A 24,662-nucleotide genomic window follows, 5' to 3' on the forward strand; every position below is an offset into this window, starting at 1 on the left:
GTAACAAACATATTTATACAAGTTTGAAGGAGAAAGTATAATTGTTTTAAGTAATCTCCATTTAACCAACTGACTAGAGTAACGGATGCTCTCCATTTTCTTGGAAAAGAATACTAATTGACGCCTGGGCAAGATGCAGGCTTCCAGTTAGCAGGCTTTTGTCTGGCACATGCTTCACCTCTGTTTCCACTTGCTGCAATCAATTTGAAAGTGAAAAGTGAAAGTCGCTCTGTTGTGTCTGACTCTTTGCGATCCCATGAACTGTAACCCACCAGGCTCCTCTGTCCATGGAATTCTCCAGATAAGAATACTGGCCTGAGTTGCCAATTCCTTCTCCAGAGGATCTCCCCGACTCAGGGGTTGAACCTGGGTCTCCTGCATTGCAGGCAGATTCTTTACCATTTGAGCCACCAGTAAAGCCATGTAACAGGATATGTTTACCACCAGTTAGCTGAGTTTGTTACTGCAGTGGGTTGAATAGTACTCCCCAATAAATCATACCTACTCAAAAGGCTTCTCTGATAGCTCAGTTGGTGAAGAATCCACCTGCAATGCAGGAGACCCTGGTTCAATTCCTGGGTTGGGAAGATCTGGTGGAGAAGGGAAAGGCTGCCCACTCCAGTATTCTTGGGCTTCCCTTGTGGCTCGTCTGGTAAAGAATCCACCTGCAATGTGGGAGACCTGGGTTCAGTCCCTGGGTTGGGAAGATCCCCTGGAGAAGAGAAAGGCTACCCACTCCAGTATTCTGGCCTGGAGAGTCCATGGGGTCACAAAGAGTTGGATACGACTGAGCGACCTTCACTTTCACTCAAAAGCTCAGAATGTGATCTTACTTAGAATCTTTGTGTCTTTGCACATGCAATTAAGAATTAAGGTAAGTTTTTTTTTTTTAAATTAGGTTGCATTTTATTTAGATAAATGAAAAATCTGCATCCCCGCCCAAACAGAAATAAGAATCAAATATTGTCTCAGATTAAAGGAAAACTGCTAAGCTTGAAGCTTACACTGAGAGCTAAAATTTCCAGCCCTTCAGTATCTCAAAGGAAAATATCGGAACAAAGTTATCTGTGTGGCAGAGAGAGGCAACTTGGGTGTACCATTAGCAAAAGAACCTGAGGGGGAACATTTTATATTCCTCAATTATAAGAAATGGCAAGTTTTAAGGTAAGATCATAGTGGATATGGAGTCGCAAACATGTAGATGACCACATGAAGATAGGCCAGAGACTGGAGTTATGCTGCTGAAAGTCAAGGAATATGTGGGGCCACCAGAAGCAGGAAGTCAAGGAAGCTTGGAAGGATTCTTCCTTGGAGTCTGCAGAGGATACGTGGCCCTGCTGACACCTTAATTTTGGGTTTCTAAGCACCAGAATGATGAGAGAATAAGTTTCTGTAGTTTTAAGCCACACAGTTAGTGGTAATTTATTACAGCAATTCTAGGAAACTAACACAGTTACCAAACAGATTATGTTTGGTAATTTATGATAAATTTGTTTTAATCATGTTACATAAGCAGATGAAATGAGTGTGAAGAGTTGTAGTTTCTGTGAAAACCAAGTTGAATACTTTGGAAAAGCTAGATGAAAATCTGTTGCTTTCCCCCCATGCTCAATTTGAATGTATTGGTTAATTATTGGTAAAACAGTTCTAAAAGACTGGACAGAAATCTACTAAAAATCCACAAGTATTCTGTACCCGTATACAACTATATAATGTAACACATATGATTTGTATAAGACAGTCAGAGAACGCTTATAAGCATACCTACATTGAAAGGGTAGAAAGGACCTGGGTCCTACATTAAATAACTGGCAAATAAAGATGACGTACTTTAAGTTAAAATATCTAAGAATATATGTGTTATTTTAAAAATGATATCCTGTTTTAAAAGACTTTTTGCATTAACCAAACAACTAAGGGGTCCAGATAAAAGGGCTCCGACTGTTCAATTAGAACACAAATTTGTAATGTCTAAGGCCACTTAGCTTCATATACATGTGATTTTTTTTTACCTTGTCATCTCTACAACTGCCATAACTCCACAGATGCAGATGATTCCAGGTGATAACTTTCTGATGATCAGCAGTCTATCCTTAGAAAGTCACATCTGTTCAGTCTCAAAATTTCCTTGTATGAAATCCTAGGTTAATTTTGCTGGAAGAGATGCATGCTCTATTACACATACATTCACTCATTTTCCAAAATACAGTTTTCCACCATCCTATTAGAAATTACATCATTATATTCTGACAAATTTTGAAAAGAAGTATGTGTTCTCCTCTCTACTTTCACTTCAGTTCAGTTCAGTCGCTCAGTCATGTCCAGCTCTCTGCAACCCCATGAACCGCAGCATGCCAGGCCTCCCTGTCCATCACCAACTCCTGGAGTCCACACAAACCCATGTCCATTGAGCCAGTGATGCCATCCAACCATCTCATCCTCTGTCGTCCCCTTCTCCTCTGGCCCACAACCTTGCCCAGCATCAGGGTCTTTTCAAATGAGTCAGCTCTCTGCATCAGGTGGCCAAAGTATTGGGAGTTTCAGCTTCAGCATCAGTCCTTCCAATGAACACCCAGGACTGATCTTTAGGATGGACTGGTTGGATCTCCTTGCAGTCCAAGGGACTCTCAAGAGTCTTCTTCAACACCACAGTTCAAAGCATCAATTCTTCAGTGCTCAGCTTTCTTCACAGTCCAACTCTCACATCCATACATGACCACTGGAAAAACCATAGCCTTGACTAGACAGGCCTTTGTTGGCAAAGTAATGTCTCTGCTTTTTAATATGCTGTCTAGGTTGGTCATAATTTTCCTTCCAAGGAGCAAACGTCTTTTAATTTCATGGCTGCAATCACCATCAGCAGTGATTTTGGAGCCCAGAAAAATAAAGTCAGCCACTGTTTCCCCATTTATTTGCCATTGAGTGATGGGACCAGATGCCATGATCTTAGTTTTCTGAATGTTGAGCTTTAAGTCAACTTTTTCACTCTCCTCTTTCACTTTCATCAAGGGGCTCTTTAGTTCTTCACTTTCTGCCATAAGGGTGGTGTCATCTACATATCTGAGGTTACTGATATTTCTCCTGGCAATCTTCATTCCAGCTTCTGCTTCCTCCAGCCCAGCGTTTCTCATGATGTACTCTGCATATAAGTTAAATAAGCAGGGTGACAATATACAGCCTTGACGTACTCCTTTTCCTATTTGGAACTAGTCTGTTGTTCCATGTCCAGTTCTAACTGTTGCTTCCTGACCTGTATACAGGTTTCTCAAGAGGACAGTCAGGTGGTCTGATATTCCTATCTCTTTCAGAATTTTCCACAGTTCATTGTGATCCACACAAACAAAGGCTTTGGCGTAGTCAATAAAGCAGAAATCGATGTTTTTCTGGAACTCTCTTGCTTTTTTGATGCTCTAGCGGATGTTGACAGTTTGATCTCTGGTTCCTCTGCCTTTTCTAAAACCAGCTTGAACATCTGGAAGTTCACAGTTCACATTATTTCTGAAGCCCGGCTTGGAGAATTTTGAGCATTACTTTACTGGCGTGTGAGATGAATGCAATTGTGTGGTAGCTTGAGCATTCTTTGGCATTACCTTTCTTTGGGATTGGGATGAAAACTGACTTTTTCCAGTGCTGTGGCTACTGCTGAGTTTTCCAAATGTGCTGGCATACTGAGTGCAGCACTTTCACAGCATCATCTTTTAGGATTTGAAATTACATCATTATATTCTGACAAATTTTGAAAAGAAGTATGTGTTCTCCTCTCTACTTTGACATCTGCTTTTGTCTTTTTTTTTTTTTTTTAATATATTCTAGGCATAGATTCCCTAGCAGTTGGCTTCAGCCCTAACCTGGCCTCATAAGAGACATTACAATTCATTTTCTACCTTCTCCTATTTAGCTATATGTTATATGTTGAAGGAACATAAAACAACATAAATGATGCTACTGAAAATATATTTAATATAATGATGATATGACTAATTTCTTTCTGTCCTAGTTACCCATATAAAAAACTACATATATACTAGAACAATGAATTATTTCTTTTTAGAAGGAAATGATATTTTTCTAAACAAGTTAATGCATCAATTGCTTGTTAAAAAAATGAAACTTGAAAACCAGTGTAATCTCCAAAAATAACAACAAAAATGCTACAGGACAAATAACTTAATAACTGTAAAGTATTAACTCAATAAAACCATATTTTACTAAAATATTTTATTGTAATAAGATTCACTGTGCTCAAAAGCAATACAAAGTAACTTATAATTATTTACATAGAAATAAATGAAACTATGTACAGTAGTTAATAATAGCTGAGTAAACAGCATCAACACAACGTTCACCTCTAAATCAGTATGTAGTTTCCTAATGATTGTTAACAACAGTAAAGAAAAAAATTGCTGATCATGGTTGTTCCTTCTTATTTTTGGCCATGTTATGGCATGCAGGATTGTAGATTCCCTGACCAGGGAACAGGGATTGAACCCGTGCCCCCTGCAGGGGAGCATGGAGCCTTAACCACTAGACCACCAGGGAAGTCCTAATCCTAGTTGTTAAATTAACTGATCTCTATTAAAAAAGAAAGTTCTCAACCAGGTATATTTAAGACAAAGTATTTATCCCTTTGAAGATTAACTGGAGAAAAGTCTGATTCTCTCCTGTATACTGCAGTCCAGTGAACTTTAAGTCCAGTGAACTTTAAACAGCATTTTTTCCAAACTTTATATCTACTTCCCGAACAGATTTTACCTCAGTATGAATGTCAAAGAATAAAGTATTTACATTATCTGACTTGGAACTAATATCCGTGATGTAACAAACTATTAACAATTCTGATATTTGCACTGTATACACTCAGATATGCCCACAAAAACCAGTCTGTTGATGGCTTTAAAAAAATATATTAAGATGCCAAATAAATCTATTTTATTATGAAGACTTTGATTAAGAATATATTTTTATTAGACATTACGGTAACAAATCATTACCCTATATATAGTTGATTTATTCAGTGCATTTTTTTAAAAAAGTAACTGAATCCCATTGTAGCTGTTCTTGAAGGAAAAAACCAATCATTTCTCCAGTTGTTGAGGAGTACTAAAAGCCTCGTACACATTAGCAGCAAAGTCTTTCACTTGCTCCATCATTAACAGATCCTAGCAAAGATAAGAATAAAACATTACAGTTTGTAATAAGAATAGATAATCTGAATTCATTTCTGCAATCAAACAACAAATTTAGCTTAAAGTTTTGTGGCATTAAGGCCAAAAAGAAAACCATTTAATGAAAGTAGTTTCTTTAATAATAAATTCCTGGAGATATTTATTCAGTTCTTGTATGAGAGACAGTGGGTATGATAAGTATTCAAGCGTGGCTTGTCAAGATGAACCGCTTACTGACGAAGGCAGAGACTTTTATGAAAATGGACAAAGATAAAGTTAAGGTATAAATGCCAGAACTCACAACTTTTCCCCCTCACACTAAGAAGATCCAAAATAGTCTTCAAATGGATCTGTGTGTGAGTGTCAAATGCTGGATGAGAATCTGCTGAATAAATGATTACAACAATATATATACACATACATAACCAACCACACAAATATACCTGAGAACAGGGGTTCTTAAGGGATTTGTTAATGTAGATAAAGAGAAAATTACATCTTTTTTTCATTAACCTTTAACTAAAATCTAGCATTCCTTGCAGTTGTGTATGTAAGCAACAGTCAGCAGAACCTGTGAGTTGGCCTTTAGCAGAATTCAGACATTTTTATATCATATGATAGGTAATTTGCAGAAGTTCCATGAACTGTCATTTTTAAAAAGTATTTTGAAACTGTATGCAGTTGGTTTTCGTTAAAACCTACATATTTTACAGTATACACTTACAGGCATTATTCTGAGGTGTCCACAGGCTTCCCCAGAGAGTGGAAGGATCCATGGAAACAGAAACCATTATGTGCTTCATGCTGCCTGGTCAGCAGCAGAGAAACAGGAAGTGAACCTATCCTTGATGTTCTTTCTTAAGCATCCGAAAATCCAGGTGAGCTTAGCAAGTTTTCATCTCACAAATTCATAGTTAAATTCTCTGAATACTACATGGTACTTTAACCCACAGAAATCATAATTAAAAAATTTGGTGGAAGGCTTGTCAATTAATGGTCTAGTATATAAACAATCTACATGCAATGATACTAAGAAAATGTATTAATACTAAGCACTAGTATCAATGATGTTTGTACCTTTTATTTTCATCCTCAATTACAGACTTTAATATAGTATGTAAATTATTTAAGCACCAAAGCTGGTGTTGTATTAAGTGTGTGTCAGTCCCTCAGTCACGTCCAACTCTGCGATCCCATGGACTGTGGCCCACCAGGCCTCTCTGTCTGTGGAATTCCCCAGGCAAGAATACTGGAGTGGGTAGCCATTCCCTTCTCCAGGTGATCTTCCCGACCCAGGGACTGAACTTGGGTCTCTTGCACTGCAGGCAGATTCTTTACCATCTGAGCCGCCAGGGAAGCCCTGGTGTATATATTATGCTACTCATCAAGATGAACAGCTTACTGATGAAGCCAGAGATTTTTATGAAAATGGAGAAAGGTTAAAGTTAAGGTTTAAATGCCAGAAGTTACAACTTTTTTTTCTTACACTAATATGCACATAAAAATTAAAAGAAAAAATATTTAAAACTTAAGTGTTCAAAAAATTTTGAGCTAAAATTAAACTTAAAATTAAATTAAGTCACATGTGAAGGATAAGCCAATGACTCTATACAAGAGAAAGGAAGAATTACAACCCATAGCCTCATGGCTCTTCATGTTCTCAAACAGAAAACCATAGAGATACTCTAATTTGAGATAAATATTACTGAGAAGATACTATCTTGACACTTAGGCCTAGAGTCTCTCTCTTCTCACTGCACATTATGGAACTGAGGTGTATTGAGAGTAACTTATTGCTGGTTATACAGTTTCCAAGTTTGCAAATAACTTGGAAAAAAAGTTTGGATTCAAAGCTGTTCTTTTAGTAAAATCGGTCTTATTCAATGAATTCTATTATAAAATGCTTTCCCAAGAAAGGAGATGGAGTTATAGGGAGACGAGTGAAAAATTTAAATAACCTACTGAGTATGCAGCTTTTAATCAACAGATTATTGGTGCACTACTAACAGTTATACTTATTAAAATAATTATTTAAATGCTTTACTTTCCTACAAAAATGTTTCATTTTTCCTCAAAATCTGAGGGACTGGTTCACTGATTTGCCTCAAGGCACAGCTTAATGCAAAACATTAACACTGTAAATTCAACTGACCACTAGAACATACCTGGACTAAAATGCAGTCTGTCTAGCATGTGTCATACTGTAACATGGAGAAAGGTATTCCCGACCTCATAAAAGTGTCATGATAGTATACTCTCATGGGGCACTCTATTGTACTCTGCATGTGGCTTCAAGTTTTTGGTCTCTTTGAACAAATATCATAGAAGAGAAATGTACTTTTATGTTAGACAAACAGGACCACAACCAAAAGTACAGTCTGTTTTTAATAATAACCCAAGCTCTCCTCTTACCTGAACAAAATGACTAGGCGTTTCACTGCAAACTGAATGGATCTGTCCATTTATTATGGGAATTATCTTAGCTAAAGGCAGGCTGACACTAGAAAGACTGAAAAATCATCACAATAATAATTACTTTCTGAAATTATCTTATAGGAATTTAATGTTTAATTATAAAAGAAATAGTCATTGAAAAATACTTAAAAATATTTTAGTAAGAAAATAAAGACCAAACATAATTTTACCATCTAGAAATAACAATTATAATTGACATCATAGTTAATTTCTTCCAGTAATTTTTTTATACATATCTATACTTTTTGGGTGTTTTTAACACCCAGCTATAACCTCCCAAGCAACACTGTTTTGCATTTTTATTCACATGCTATAATCATTCTTTCCATCTCATTAAAAGTTCTTCCAAAGTATTTGTCTGTTTTTTAATTACTATATAGTAATTCATCCTCTAGCTGTGACAACTTATATCATCAGCTCCCTATGGTTGGGCACTGAGTTTTTGCCTAATTTTCCTTAATATAAATAACTCTTTGTTTTTACAGTAAATTACTGAGTCAAAGGGTATGAATGCTTTTAAGTTTTAAAATGTATATTGACAAATTCCCTCTGCTTCTCTAACAGTATGAGAGGATACCTGCTCTATCATGACTCCTTTCTACATCAAGCATTTCTTTACTCTTCATATGTCTGATAGCTAAAGATGATTCTCTCACAGTTTTGGTCTGTATTTCTCTTAATTACTAGCAGCATCAAATAGTTAAGTATAATAAACACCTGAGTCCTACAGGAGTGATCATGAGTACTACAGGAATTAAGAAAAGATTGAAATGGCTGATACAACTGCAACATAATTTTTCTAATTCTCTAGTGTACAAGATCAAGTATTTGTTTTATATAAAAATTCTTATCACCATTCAGTAAATAACTAATACTTTTGCTAAATAGAGATTATAGTGAAATTTTGTTGACTGGAGCACCTTAATTTAGAGAACTTACTGAGGCTGAATTTTTTTTGAGAATTTAAAGAACTGCTAAAAAAGATTTTAGGATGACATTTAAATTGCTTCTGAAAATAAACTTTATGACCCTCGGCATTCCAAATCCTCAATGTTAACTGCAAATTATTCCTTTTTGTATAATAAAGAGTGGTCCCAGAGAACTGGGCAAATAACCTCTTGTTCTATGTGTCTGAGAATTAAAACAGGCATTGCACATACATACTGCATATCAGTTACTGTTATCCCTAATTTTAACAGATAAGTTTATAGTCAGTTAACATTGATTTAGTACCTATTATTTTCTGAATTTAATATAAAAAAACTGTAAAAGATTGTAAATCCTAATAGATTCAAGGTGCTCATGCTGAGATGATAAGAATAAAATAAAGCCATATGCTATCTTTTGGCAGAGTGAATCCGTGACTTAGTAATTATGATTAAAATCACTATCATCCGTACTATCTAAACACTCCTAATCCTACAAAACTGGCTATGTAACTAGGAGATAATTCATCAAATGGGAATCTAGAATAAGAATGTCTGGTTGAATTATGAAGGCCAATTATAGCTTATAGTACTGGAATAATGTAAGAGAAAACATTAAAACTTAAATAACGTTTTCACGAAGTTTTGTATTCTAAAGCGTTAAATTAAAAAAGCCTTAATAAGTGAAACTGGTCTATGGAAAAGCAGTTTCACAAGGTAAGTACTTGTGTATAGTGGCAAAATTTTAGAAGAAATAAACATTTTAATACTGAATACTGAAAGAGCTCCTCCTAATGAAGGAGTCATTGGTTTAACAGAGTTTAATTTGTTGAAAAAATAAACATTCACATTTGTCATCTGAGATGTTTTTTTCTGTTACCTGGAACAAAAAATAAACATATCCAAAAGCACTGTTTTATCAGAAGTCCTTAGACTGGTGACATCCTTATATGTCTTCTTACCTGTTCATGGAGCTACCACGCTGCAGGTCTTGTTCAGTAGGTCGAAAGAACTCCGCCATGTTGTCTAGCAGTCTACTGAACCCTCGGTTCAGACAGGTATTCAAAACTGTACTAAAATCTGGACTACATAAAACAAGATGATAAATTACCTTTTAGATTTTCAATGGAAAAGGACAAAAATTTAATAACCATGTGGCCACCTTTGACAGCCGTACCACCATTTCTAGTCACAATTTTATAAACTAAAACATTATAAAAATTTATCAAGGAATCCATCTTAAAAGTTAAGCATAAAAAGAGGGCTAATTATGTAACACAACACAGTGAGGATATTTGCCCATTTTGCTAGATTTTCTTACATTATCGGCACTTCATAAACGTACTTTTATAAATATCAGTAATCATTACTTCTCGTGAGGAAACTCTTAAAAAGGAATCTTCTTCTAATCACTTTTATATTCTACCATATCATCCTAGTGAAACAGAATATTTTGTTAATGTGTACAGATGAGGAACTGGACACTTGATGCATGAAGAAATTTGTCCTAAGATACGTAACTAGTAAATATAGAAGCCAGAATTTGAACCCAGGCCTTTCTGACCTTAAAGGTCAAGCTCTTTTTGCTATATTATTACCTCACAGAAACTCTTTGATACGAAGAGTAATTTATATGTTATCAGAGTTAGAAACTGCCTAGTTGAACAGCTTAGTTCTGTCTCTGACGTGGAGAAATCTCAACTCAATGCATGGCAGCGTGGCTGTGGGGGGCTAAGGCTATAAATTTGGGAATTATTAACATACAAACAGTAAAGTAATGGGAGTAAATAAAATTGCTTGGGGCAGCTGAGGATGAAAAAAGAACAAATACCTGAGAAACATTAGTATTTAAAGGAAAGACAGGCATAGAGGAACCTAATAAGGAATGATCTGAGAACTGGGGAAAAAACTGGGAGACTGTCTAAGCAGCCATAAGAGAAAGCATTTGAAGAAAGCCTTGATTAATAGCATTATCAGAGAAAGGTCAAGAAAGATGAGTGCTACAGGTTGACTGGATTTGACAAAAGGACACTGATGACCTTCTTCTAGGGTTTCATGAAGTGATCTGAATAAGAAAAGAAGTGGAGATGGATATTGTAGAAAGTCAAAGGACTAGAACTTGATGAATTCAGATAATAGCTGAATTAACCTAAAAATTTGCTGGCTTTCTTCAAGACCATGAAAAAAATATTATTAACAGAGGATATAACCTGCCCAGAAAACAAAACTAGAGAAAACGATCTTAAAGCATCTTTAATTAAAAAAAAAATACTTTTAATCACTTAAGATAAAAGAAGATGAACACTAAGATTTCACAATGATAAAACTACCTCAAAGAGTGTAAGTGGCTCAACCAAGGCTGACCAGCTGATAAACAGCAGAGCCAGCCCTGAATCTAGGTCCTCTCATCTTCTAATAGGAGAAGGCACTGGTGACCCACTCCAGTACTCTTGTCTGGAAAATCCCATGGACGGAGGAGCCATGGGCTGCAGTCCATGGGGTCGCTAAGGGTCAGACACAACTGAGCAACTTCACTTTCACTTTTCACTTTCATGCATTGGAGAAGGAAATGGCAACCCACTCCAGTGTTCTTGCCTGGAGAATCCCAGGGACGGGGGAGCCTGGTGGGCTGCCGTCTATGGGGTCTCACAGAGTCAGACACGACTGAATCGACTTAGCAGCAGCAGCAGCATCTTCTAATACATAATTTGGGGCTTTTCCCATTTGTAACATTCTGGCTGTCTTCTGGGTAATTTTAAAAAGTTAATACTCTATTGAAGGCAGATGTGAGTTTTTATCACTCAAAGATTTAGTAACATTAGAGGTGAACCCGAAAGGGTTAGGGGAAGTAGTTCTCATAACTTAGTTATGTGTGTATGCGTACACATTAGCACGTGTGCACATGTGTGTACACCTGAGGACTGGCTCTGGCTGGCAAAAGCACCTCTTCCCAAGTCAGCACTGAGTGACATCAGGTTGGGAGTCAGCAGAGTCAGCACTGCTGTGGCTGCAATTTTAGTTTTCGGTTTTTTTTCTTTACAGGGCTGGTTGTTAAACATATACCAGAATACACTGGGCATATAAGAATCACTGTTTAAGGCTTTCCTCAAAATATAAATGCTAACTATGTTCCAGTCCCTTAACTAGTATATCAGAATCTCTAGGCTAGGAAAACAGGTAGGGGCAATCCTAGGTATCTTGGAAAAAAAATCTGCTTACCTCCCTACCGTAATAACACAAGCACGAGTGTGGGTAGGAAATCGTACTAAAAGCAGGGGAATATATTTAAAATTTAATTTTAACAAAATATTAGGTTGACTATTTGGTCAAGAAGAACTATAAAATGGTCATGAATACATTTAAAATAGAAGCACATATTCCTGTTACATGCAGTGTACATACCTTTCCAACATGTCTCTAGTTTCATTGAGTAATTTAATAGTGGTAACATCTCTAGGTGAAAGTCCACAGGCCTGTGAAATTAAAATGCCACACTTCAGGGTTTCAAATATTAGCACAGGGTTATGATGAAACAAACTCAAGAGTTCAGGAAATCTCAAAGTCTATGTTCTATCAACAATAAAAAAATGTTCAACTCAAAAAACTATACAGGTTGATGTGCACAGACAAGCAGCATTTAAAACATGAGTCACAACAGGATCTTTATAAGATCTTTATTTACCTGAAGGACATATTAACAAAGAAAAATGAGTCTTCCAGGTTGCAGAGGCCAGAGATATTTTTTTCTATTATTGTTAAGGCATTTTATTAGGATATGTATGTGTCTTTTCTCATCAATCTAGTTTAGTCTAAGGTTCCAGAGGTTTAAATTCAATTCAGGTAAGATTTGGTCCATCATCCCTCTCATTACCTGTTCTGTTGAATTATTTTCTTTTTAAGTCCACTGTTGAATTTTAAAATTTGGAAATTGCTTTATCATTCCAGAAAGCTTTAAAAATACTATTACTGCATCTCCTTGAGATTCTAATTTTTAAGTAAGTTTTCTCCTGTTTCTCTTGTTAATTCTGACAGGTCTGTTCTGTTCATTCAGTTCAGCTTCCATCCTGCAGGGGTCCATGGGGTTCTCTTAAATGGGTTACAATCTATCTCTAGAGCCTCCGGGGGAGTGGGAGGCAGGCAATGAAAAACATGGTCATCTTTGTTCTAACAGGGCCTTTAGGCTGAGGTGTGGCACAAGGGCCTCTTTGGTCCAAGACTTCTCCAGTTGTGAAGTGAGAAAGATCCTTCTCTCAATTGCAAAGAATGGATGCAATCTGCTTACATGTTAATAAACAGCAATTATTTTAAAAGAGGCCTATAACCTGTAATCCTTGGTATTTTTATTATTCTTAATCAATGAGTAATGTAGATCACAACTGTCCGGGACACACCAGGGTATACCCCTCGGTTGATAACTGTTAGAACTGGCCTTTGTTTCTCAACTGGATGACTACAACCTCCTTGAGTGCACTCTGATACTGTCATCACTGATTCACCTTAAAAAGCAAACATGATCATGGTACTGACCTGATCAAAATTCACCTTTGTCTAGAACTGGAAGTTTAGACTCTTTATCTTAGCATACAAAGCTCTTTATGATACTGTCCCCAACTACCAGCTTTATCTTCTGTTACTTGATCTCATACAAGTATGCTTTAGCCACTGGAACTGAATTTGTCTTCTGAATTCCCCGGTTTACTGAGCAGCTTATTCATTTTATATCCTAATCATACATTATAGTGTCTGTCATATAACTAATATTCAATAAAATCTTGAATATCTAAAATACTTTCTAAGTAGAAATCAATCACATTTATAGTGTTTTCTAAATTAATGAGGTTTTATTCAAGTTATTGAAATATATGTCTTTCAATCACTTACCTTTCAAAAGATTCAGAAATCTAAATTTTAAGACATAATGAAAAAAACATTAAAAACAAAGTAACTGGTTTGGTTAAATAGCTTTGAATTAAGCACCTGAACTGCTAACGGAGTTTCTTCATCTGGCATCATATAATGGCATAATAAAGATTTGGATCCATCGTTATTAATCCAAGAAGAAGATTTATGCTGCTCAACGAGATCTCTGATTTCTTTTAGTTTTTGCTCCAAGTCCAAAAGGGACAAAGAATGTTTAAGAGAAACACTAGAAACAGAGAAAAGGAAACTGGGATAAAGTGAAACTATACAACACGTCCTATTAATACTCTTTTCCTAACAGGTTACTGCTGGAGATGCTGTTTCATCCAGTCAAACCTGAAACTACTGACTATGAAATCATTAAAGTAGATTAAGAAATCAGCCACTGGTTTGTGGCCAAGAAAAATCTTGTTGCAGATTTCACAAGAAAATTCCCACTGTAATTAAAGATACTGCCTGTATGAACAGGAGTTAAAAGTCTCAGAGGCAGATTTTTAAAAGCAGGTCTTCTGTCTCATGACCCAATTATTTTTGGTTTGTTTTGAAATCAATCAATAAACAATGAAACATTAAAGCTTTCCTCTTAGTATCAAAAGGTTGATACTGATGAAGAAAACAGATTCCACAATGTAATACCCCAGGGCTGGGTCTGTATTAGGTTAAAAGAGTTGTGCAGACCACCATTTGTCAAGTCACTAGCTTCATCAGAACTATGCTAATTTTTCTTTTATTCATCAGAATCAGGAAGTTAAGAAAAGAAAAAGCAAAGCAAAATGCCTTACCTTCCTAAAATCTTTTGCACAGCCTGTTTAATGACAGTGATCAATTCTGTCAGGCCTATAAAAACAAAAATAAATGTAAAAGCCTTATTTACATTTTCAATTCCTCAATAATACAAATGAATGAATTAGAATTAGTTTACAGGTCATAAATAAGAATCTTACCATCTCCAAGGAGGTGCTGAATACTTGATAAATATTGCTGTTGGACATCTGGGGGGGCAAGAACTGTCTGTATAAAATAGATAGAAGGTACTCAATATTATTAATAAATAATAATGTTTTCATTATAACTTAAGCTGAGATTCTAGGACCCAGAACAATAGGAAACGCTACTCTTCAACATAACAAAAAGTCTAGTTTCAAAATATGAAGAAAAATAATGGTTAAAGTTTATAATCACATGAAATATAAAGATATTCATTCTATATAAATTATCATGATAAATAATATTTGGTTACATTTTGAATCTCTTGAAAGATAAGGCAGTATCAATTTAAGTCTGTTAAACTTACGGTGCCATTTTTGCCAACTGCTGCATTATCCAAATAAATATATCCACCGATGATGTTTAACTGGACTCGCAAAAGAACCACCAGCATGCAAGTACTGTATACAGCTACGATACTTCTTGTGAAACCTTTGCAGAGAAAAGAAAACCTCTTGGTACCAATTATTAAAACACAAACAAATGTGTAAAATCACAAACCATCCCTATGTTATTTTTTCATAAGACAACTTAAAATAAATTTATAATTATTTCAAGTACAAAAATGTATCAATTCAAAATATTTCATAGTTTAGCTGCTTACAAAATATTTATTGTCAATTAGGAATGATCTCTTAATTGAAACAATAACCAATAAAGATAATAATCAATATATTCAGTGAAGAGTGTAAGGACTGGGAAGCATTCAGTTGTAGCCTCAGAACTCTGAGCTGTCCAGGGAGCTCATTCAGAATCAGAGAAGAGGGCTGAGCATGAAGAGCTCCAGCCATCATTGGCAGGTAAAAGAAGATAAAGGATAAGCTCATACAGGGATGGAGGAAGGTACAGAAAGACAGAGACATGTGCTTAGGACAGTGTTCAAAACAGGTAAGAGAAAGGTGCTGACTCTTGCTGAGGGGTCCAACAGGAGGAAAACGTCCAGTGGGTTTAGCAACACTGCTCATCTTGCGATACCCGCCTGGAGATACAGGAGTGGAGAGCAGGCTCCAGGTGTGGCAGAGAGTGAGGGGGCGTGCAGGAGAAAAGAGAGAGGATGTAGAAACCTTTCGTGTTACACAAGGGGGACAAGAGACAGCAGCAGCTGGAAGGAGACACAGAACGCCCTACACACGTTCATTTCATTTTCAAACAGGCGAAGCGTGAGCATGATCTGTGCTTCCCTGGTGGCTCAGTGGTGAAGAATCCACCTGCTACGCAGCAGACCTGGGTTCAATCCCTGGGTCGGGAAGATCCCCTGGAGAAGGAAATGGCAACCCACTCCAGCATTCTTGCCTGGGAAATTCCATGGACAGAGGAGCCTGGGACGGTGTAGTCCATGGGGTCACAAAGAGTCAGACATGACTAAACAACAAGCATGACTCAGTTGATAAGGATTATAGCTGAATGGACAGGAAAACACAAGAAAGAGTATGAAGTTCTGAGACATGGAGATATATCTATCTATCTGTCCTAGGGAAGCTTTTTGTTTGAAATTTTTATCACTAATCACAGTTTGCATAAATATCAAAGTAAAATTACTATTTAGGTTGGAGTAAAAACTTTCTTTATTGTAGCTAACAGTACCTAATATACACATATGTAGTCTAGGATAGGTTTACGTATTATTATAACAATAATACCACCATCACCACCACTAACATTACTCAGTAGCTTCTATGACCAGACATCAATCTACTTGCTTCATGAGAATTATTTAATCCTGACGACAACTCCATGTGGTAGGTAAAGAAGAGTCACCCACAATAACAATTTCCCATTAAAAATATTTTAAGGCTATGCCTTGAAATATGTAGGCTTACTTATTATCTTCAGATCCTCCCATATTTCTAGCTTGTTTGAAGGCCTAAAGGAAAATATCAGAAAATATGAAAATAATAATCTAGATAATTTAATAGAAAACTTTGAACTTTGCAGTTCAATATTTGATTATATTTTATCACAAGATAACTATAACTGTAGAGACAAAGCCCATAAGCTATACTAAAAAATGACTATAATTTCAGTAACTGATGACAACACCCATTTTCATAAGAGTCAGAGACACGACTTAGCAACTAAACGACCACCATCACCATTACCTGGGGATGTCCTTCCAGTCTTTCTCCTCCTTCTGAGCACATGCATATGTGCACTATAAAATCATATAGGAAAAGCAGGAATAATATTTATCTTTCCCTTTACTATTTTACAAATAATGAAGTAGGTCTATAATCCTTCAGTGGTAAGTATTTTTTTTAATATTATTACAAACACAGGCATTTAAATGCGCTTCTACCCACTGCAGTTGTTACCCTTATTGATGTTCAAACTGCCTGTCTTTGACTATTGTGGGGCGATCCGGTTACTCCCTAAGTTCTTCTGACATGAACCCTTTCGTCTTTGATAGCTTCCTTGCTTTCAGACACAAAAGGTGTCTGGGTTCATTCTGTTCAATTTTTGCTGCAAGTCTGAAATCATCCATTTCTCTTAGAGTCCTGGTTTCCAGCAGCACAAAATGCTAGTCTGAAACTGCAAACTTTGATTAAGGACTTTGATTAAGGATTCACTACCTATGGGGCAGGTCATTATTTCTAAGCCTTTTCAGAAGACTCAGCTAGTGTACTATATGTGTGTATTTATTTATTTATATGCACATATATTAAAGGATAAAGTACATCATGAATTCATATTTATACTTCTAATTCAAAATTAGGATCACTTTTTAAAAAAATAATCTCATTAATCTTATAACTGTATTCCTTTCTGCCTGCACTAGAAATCAGTGAAACCAATATAATTACAATTTGCCTCATCCCTCACTCTGTGGACAACAGTCTCAGAATAGCAATACTGAAAAGAGTTTAAGGTTTTTGTTTTTTCAATTTTGTATGCTCTAAGAGTATATATCCCACTAAAAATACACAATCAAATTTCCGTTTTAAAGTCACTTGGCATAGTTTCTGCTGGGTTTCCCTGATGACTCAGTGGGTGAAGAATCTGCCTGCAATACAGGAGACACAGGAGACATGGGTTTGACCCCTGGGTCGGGAGGGTCCCCTGGCGAAGAAAATGGCGATCTGCTCCAGTATTCTTGCCTGGAAAACCCCATGGACAGGGGAGCCTGGCAGGATCACAAAGAGTTGGACATGACTAAGCACGCAGGTACAGCACAATTTCTGTTTTTGTGATTACGACACCAACTAGATACACATTTAGGTTATTTCATTTATTTTACTATCACTTTAGACATTGCTTTTCAAGCACTAAACATAGTTTATCTTTAGACAACTGGTGAAAAGTGAAACTGAAGTCACTCAGTTGTGTCCAACTCTTTGAGACCCCATGGGCTGTAGCCTGCTAGGCTCCTCCAACCATGGGACTTCCCAGGCAAGAATACTGGAGTGGGTTGCCAATGCTTTCTCCAGAGGATCTTCCCCACCCAGGGATCAAACCCTGGTCCCCCGCACCGCAGGCAGACTCTTCACTGTCTGAGCCACCGGAGCATACTATATACACCTTTCCTTTAACTTCTTAAAACTTACAACAGTACATCCTGGAGATCACTCCATAATAGTATACAGATAACAGCCATCATTTTTTTTTTTTAAACCACACCATAGGACTCCACTGTACAATGTGGATGGACTTCACTGCTGCTCAAATCACCTTCGTGGTTGAACCAGTATTTTTGTTCTCATATTTCCAATCTGTCACAGATGAACACTTTTGTAAAATACAATAAAAATAAATTGCAAGAAAAATGAAATTTAAAAAATGACAAAAATACAATCCCATATTCTTTATTATTATTATCAGACATAAATTTACATTTCAATAAGAAGTTGAACTACCATTACAACTGTGGGGTATTACTAGTTTCTTATCTTTCTTTGCCACTGGAGGGACTGCAGACTTCAGGTAACCTTTTACTAGATGGCACAAGTTTGATAGCTACATGGAGAAAATCCTACTGGGGCCCTACTGCAGCCTTGTTCAATCCTAAATTAAACTGGGAATCAACCATAATTCAAGGATTAGGTATTTTAATGCAGTTAAATCACATCTCTTGAATGCTGCCTAAGATAAATCTCAAAGTGATTCTTACCGAGATTCTAAATGAAGTAAGGAAATAGCAGTTCCAAAATTTTAACACAGGAAGTACTCAATAGCAGTTGGCTATGAAAAGGCAAATTAAGGCTTTCTGTCTTGAAACTGTACTTAGCTGGCATGATTTTGGTGGGACAGGACAGAATTACGGCCGCACAGGACATTTCTTCACTTTGACATTCACTGCTAGGAGACTTAAAAGTAGATTGAGGTGAAAGTGAAATCGGTAGTCGCTCAGTCGTGTCTGACTCTGTGTGACCCCATGGCCTGTGGCCCGCCAGGCTCCTCTGTCCTTGGGATTCTCCACGCAAGAATACTGGAGTGGGCTGCCACGCCCTTCTCCAAGGGATCTTCCTGATCCAAGGATTGCACTCAGGTCTCCCACATTGAGGGCAGATTCTTTACCACGTGAGCTACCCAGGAAGATTTAATTGAGATGAGACCTAATGTACAGTATGGTAAATACAGTTAATAATGCTTCTGTATACTTGGAATTTCCTGAGCAGAGATCTTAGGTGTTCTCACTACATGTTAAAAAAATGGTAACTATGTGAAGTGACAGATATACTAACTAGCTTGATTGTGGTGATCATTTTTAATGGATGCATTTACAAAAAATGAAAAAAAAATTCACCTTATCTTTTTAAAAGATTTTAATTCTGAACCTATGTAAAGGGTACTTTCTATGCCAAGATTCCTATCAAATGATTTGTCTAATGGAAATCAACTCCAAGTTAAATATGACCAGGCTCTTTAATGTTACCAAAATATATTACCAAATTAAGAATTAAACTAATCCTTTCTAAGTGTTCTGCCTCTCTGTGATGAAGGATGTTTAAGATTCTTTGCCACTGAAACTTCACTGCCACCAACTGAATATAACAATTTCAAATCAAAAGAAAGGTAAGAAAAAATAACATGAAAATATTTATGGAGGAAACAGGCAATGATGAGAACTGTTGTCCATCTTATCCTTCCAAGAATTCTCCTCTCTGTGTGTAAAGAAAAGAGGGCTCATGCCTTTTCTTTAAAGCTGCCCAGGTTTACTCATAAAAATTAATCCCTTTGTTCTCTAGCCTCTCACATTTTCTTCCCACATTTTGCTTTTACTTTTTAACACAGATTAACCACAATAATAGAGTTTTGCCAAGAAAACACACTGGTCATAGAAAACACCTTCTTCCAACAGCACAAGAGAAGACTCTACACATGGACATCACCAGATGGTCAACAATGAAATCAGACTGATTATATTCTTTGCAGCCAAAGATGGAAAAGATCTGTACAGTCAGCAAAAACAAGACCAGCCGCTGACTGTGGCTCAGATCATGAACTCCTTATTGCAAAATTCAGACTTAAATTGAAGAAAGTAGGGAAAACCACTAGACCATTCAGGTATGACCTAAATCAAATCCCTTATGACTATACAGTGGAAGTGAGAAATAGATTTAAGGGACTAGATGTGATAGACAGAAAGACTGATGAATTATGGACGGAGGTTTGTGACATTGTACAGGAGACAAGACCATAGTACAGGGATCAAGACCATCCCCATGGAAAAGGAATGCAAAAAGGCAAAATGGTTGTCTGAGGAGGTCTTACAAATAGCTGTGAAAAGAAGAGAAGTGAAAGGCAAAGGAGAAAAGGAAAGCTATACCCATTTGAATGCAGAGTTCCAAAGAATAGCAAGGAGAGATAAGAAAGCCTTCCTCAGAGATCAATGCAAAGAAACAGAGGAAAACAAAAGAATGTGAAAGACTAGAGATCTCTTCAAGAAAATTAGAGTTACCAAGGGAACATTTCATGCAAAGATGGGTTCAATAAAGGACAGAAATGGTATGGACCTAACAGAAGCAGAAGATATTAAGAAGCGGTGGCAGGAAAACACAGAAGAAATTTACAAAAAAGATCTTCATGACCCAGATAATCATAATGGTGTGATCACTCACCTAGAGCCAGACATCCTGGAATGTGAAGTCAAGTGGGCCTTAGAAAGCATCAATATGAACTAAGCTAGTGGAGGTGATGGAATTCCAGTTGAGCTATTTCAAATCCTGAAAGATGATGCTATTAAAGTGCTGCACTCAATATGCCAGCAAATGTGGAAAACTCAGCAGTGGCCACAGGACTGGAAAAGGTCAGTTTTCATTCCAATCCCAAAGAAAGGCAATGTCAAAGAATGCTCAAACTACCGCACAATTGCACTCATCTCATACGCTAGTAAAGTAATGCTCAAAATTCTCCAAGCCAGGCTTCAGCAATATGTGAACCGTGAAATTCCAGATGTTCAAGCTGGTTTTAGGAAAGGCAGAGGAACCAGAGATCAAATTGCTAACATCCCCTGGATCATTGAAAAAGCAAGAGAGTTCCAGAAAAACATCGATTTCTGCTTTATTGACTACGCCAAAGCCTTTGTTTGTGTGGATCACAATAAACTGTGGAAAATTCTTAAAGAGATGCGAATACCAGACCACCTGACCTGCCTGTTGAGAAACCTATATGCAGGTCAGGAAGCAACAGTTGGAACTGTACATGGAACAACAGACTGGTTCCAAATAGGAAAAGGAGTATGTCAAGGCTGTATATTGTTACCCTGCTTATTTAACTTATATGCAGAGTACATCATGAGAAATGCTGGGCTGGAAGAAGCACAAGCTGGAATCAAGATTGCCGGGAGAAATATCAATAACCTCAGATATGCAGATGACACCACCCTTATGGCAGAAAGTGAAGAGGAACTAAAGAGCCTCTTGATGCAAGTGAAAGAGGAGAGTGAAAAAGTTGGCTTAAAGCTCAACATTCAGAAAACTAAGATCATGGCATCTGGTCCCATCGCTTCATGGCAAATAGATGAGGAAACAGTAGAAACAGTGTCAGACTTTATTTTTTTGGGCTCCAAAATCACTGCAGATGGTAATTGCAGCCATGAAACTAAAAGACGCTCACTCCTTGGAAGGAAAGTTATGACCAACCTAGACAGCATATTAAAAAGCAGAAACATTACTCTGCCAACAAAAGTCCGTCTAGTCAAGGCTATGGTTTTTCCAGTGGTCATGTATGGATGTGAGAGTTGGACTGTGAAGGAAGCTGAGTGCTGAAAAAGTGATGCTTTTGAACTATGGTGTTGGAGAAGACTCTCGAGAGTCCCTTGGACTGCAAGGAGATCCAACCAGTCCATCCTAAGGGAAATCAGTCCTGGGTGTTCATTGGAAGGACTGATGCTGAAACTGAAACTCCAGTACTTTGGCCACCTCATGCGAAGAGTTGACTCATTGGAAAAGACCCTGATGTTGGGAGGGGTTGGGGGCAGGAGTAGAAGAGGACGACAGAGGATGAGATAGTTGGATGGCATCACTGACTCAACGGACATGAGTTTGAGTAAACTTTGGGAGTTGGTGATGGACAGGGAGGCCTGGTGTGCTGTGGTTCATGGGGTCGCAAAGAGTCGGACATGACTGAGTGACTGAACTGAACTGAACCACAATAAATCTTGAATTAAGACAATGTATTTTATCTAATTCCTCCTTTGGATGACAAGGTCTTAAGGAACAGAGACCTTATCTTAATTACCTTGAATCCTATGTTTAATCACCAAGAAAGAATGCCACTGTGTTTGTTGCTACACTTACTGGGTTTGTTGCTACTGATATGCTGCTTTTAGTAAAGTGTATTCATTTATTTCATTTGTCTTGTCTTCCCAATAAGCCTAAAATTTAAGGCAATTAAAGCCTATTTTTGTATCTCTTCCTTATGTGCATATAGGTAATTAAGTATTTATTTTACTGGGAGCAATCTGCTTGTATGCTTCTTCTTTATACAATTATATGAACTAATTTATAAATTAAACCCTACATCCATAAGTAGTAAAAGTGTGTCAATCTCTAAGAATCACGAAGTTAGGGAAAAAATTCTTACTGTTAGCATTATACTTTAATCAGATTAAACAATCTGATCAACTGGTTGAAGGAGAGAAGATCCAGGTTCTACCTTTTCTAAAATAGTTAACTCTAGGAACTGTCAGCATGATGCTGATGATCAGAGTTGTAACTCTGCGTGGACTATGGACAGTCAATAATATGTACTCAGTTGCACTATTGCAAAATGGGTGTATTATCCAGGTACTCACACTTTTTTGGGGGGATACATTTTCTTTTATTGTTACTTGATTTTTAAACTTTGTTTTAACCCTTTAAAAACTGCTTATGACACAATTTGCCTTAAATCCATTCTAAGCTGTGTATGTTTTCCAATTAAAAAATTACAATTTACACTGTCCAACAACACTACACAAATCTATTGTATACAAATCCATTTGCGTACCCGAGTACACAAATCCATTGTTATTTTGGAAGGTACGACTTGATTATACAAAATGTTTTCAAAGGAACTTTCCAGATTGCTATATCATCTGCCTGAACACTAAATTTCTATTTGCAAAGTGCAGATGATAGATACTATCTGCCTCACAAGGATATTGCAGAAATTAACTGGGAGTAATGTATCCAGCACCAGGCCTGGCACAGAGAGACACCCCAGAAAGAGCACTTTCTATCCCCTGCCTACTGAAGGATGGTTACAAGGCAGGTGAGTATTTTTTGCTAAGGCCCCAATGATTAAAATACCTTCAGTGAAACCTTTCTCCACTCCTCACCCCTACCCTCTTCTTGTCCATTAAAAGAAGCAGCATTTCCTTCTGGAAATCTTTTTAAATTGACACAGCATCACACTAAATTACAGTATTCCAATACACACTGCAGGCTTCCCAGGTGGATCAGTGGTAATCTGTCTGCCAATGCAGGAGACGTGGGTGTGATCCCTGGATCGGGAAGATTCATGGAGAAGGAAACGGCAACCCGCTCCAGTATTCTTGCCCAGGACGTCCCATAGACGGGAGCCTGGTGGACTGCAGTCACGTGGTTGCAAAAGAGTCAGATACAAGTTAGCAACTAAACAAAAATAATACACATTATGCTCCATATATAAGGGCCTCTGTGTGAAACAGTGTACACAGTACGCTGTCAGGGTATGATAAATCATATCATACGTTCATGTTTTATTTGTACTTCGTCTTACTAATCATATAAGATGTAAGCTCATATGCCTTATTTATTTGAAATGCATGTTCACATGCTGTATCTATTACACTGTAAACTCTTTAAGAGACACAATATTTAATGTAACTGGCAGCTTCATAATATCTGGTTCAGCAACACATTCAATAAGTACTCAAAATTATATTTCTGAATAAGTATCAAAGTGACAGAAGACCTCTTCACATGAAAACTAGATACATACAAATACTGTCACCCTAAATACTTTGCACATCAGAGCATAAACAAATGGACAAAATATGAATTCAACGATATTGTTAGTAAATATTTTTTCTAAATGTACCTACTTATCCTAAGCTTTAATTAGACAGAAAAATAAGGAAATTAAAGACTTTTGAAAACTATTTCAGGTACAGTCTATAAACTGTCAGCCTGCTGCATAAATGAGAATTGCTGTAACTTGCGTTTACCTGGTTTTCAGCAGAGCTGTAAGGCTCTCTGAGTTGAGTTGCTGCATCAAGGCCTCTCTCAGTGTTGGGAGCATGGACAGCACTGTAATACAAACAGAAAATGAGAAAGTTCATGAGTGACAGGACTGCCTTCCCCGAGAAATGCACATTGTTTTGGGCTACATGACAGAGCTAGCAAATTAATGAGTGTCAGGAGGGAAGGTGAAGGCTGGAGCTTTCAAATAAATTTTTAATAATAAAAACTAGTTACACACTAATAAGTCACTTACCTGCTCACATGAAGCAAAATTATGCATATACCTTTTATGATCACAAGTACATATAGGAAAAAAAATGGGAAGAATTCCCAAATCTTAACAGGGTTGGTCTTTGACCTATGGACTATGGATAATTCTTTATTTTTGCAGATCTTTTAAAAAAATGTTTATTTCTGATTTAATAAAATGATATTTTATCTTTGGCTAATTCTTTTGCTTCACATTTTATTTATAACTTTAGAAAACATTTAGTTATTAAAGTTACTACACAGCAATGGGCTTCCCTAGTGGCTCAGTTGGTAAA

At 36.9% G+C, this 24,662-nt stretch overlaps 1 protein-coding gene across 3 annotated transcripts in view; it reads right to left on the reverse strand.

Moving 5' to 3' along the window:
- Positions 1 to 4,942: 4,942 nt before the first annotated feature.
- The window catches only part of PEX3 (peroxisomal biogenesis factor 3), a 34,094-nt gene continuing 14,374 nt past the window's right edge, over positions 4,943 to 24,662 (reverse strand). For 2 of the 3 annotated variants that reach the window (XM_070461494.1, XM_070461493.1), the window contains 10 exons: positions 24,102 to 24,183; positions 16,294 to 16,337; positions 14,781 to 14,905; positions 14,431 to 14,497; positions 14,269 to 14,323; positions 13,544 to 13,712; positions 11,969 to 12,039; positions 9,529 to 9,651; positions 7,578 to 7,674; positions 4,943 to 5,159 (listed from right to left, as the gene is read on the reverse strand). In XM_070461494.1, the coding sequence (XP_070317595.1) occupies positions 5,076 to 5,159; positions 7,578 to 7,674; positions 9,529 to 9,651; positions 11,969 to 12,039; positions 13,544 to 13,712; positions 14,269 to 14,323; positions 14,431 to 14,497; positions 14,781 to 14,905; positions 16,294 to 16,337; positions 24,102 to 24,183 (917 nt within the window). In that variant the 3' untranslated portion in view covers positions 4,943 to 5,075. The remainder of the gene's footprint in view (positions 5,160 to 7,577; positions 7,675 to 9,528; positions 9,652 to 11,968; positions 12,040 to 13,543; positions 13,713 to 14,268; positions 14,324 to 14,430; positions 14,498 to 14,780; positions 14,906 to 16,293; positions 16,338 to 24,101; positions 24,184 to 24,662) is intronic. The other variant, XM_070461495.1, reaches the window with a different exon arrangement.

The sequence above is a fragment of the Odocoileus virginianus genome, chromosome 34 (genome assembly GCF_023699985.2).
Source record: "Odocoileus virginianus isolate 20LAN1187 ecotype Illinois chromosome 34, Ovbor_1.2, whole genome shotgun sequence".
Taxonomy (NCBI): Eukaryota; Metazoa; Chordata; class Mammalia; order Artiodactyla; family Cervidae; genus Odocoileus; species Odocoileus virginianus.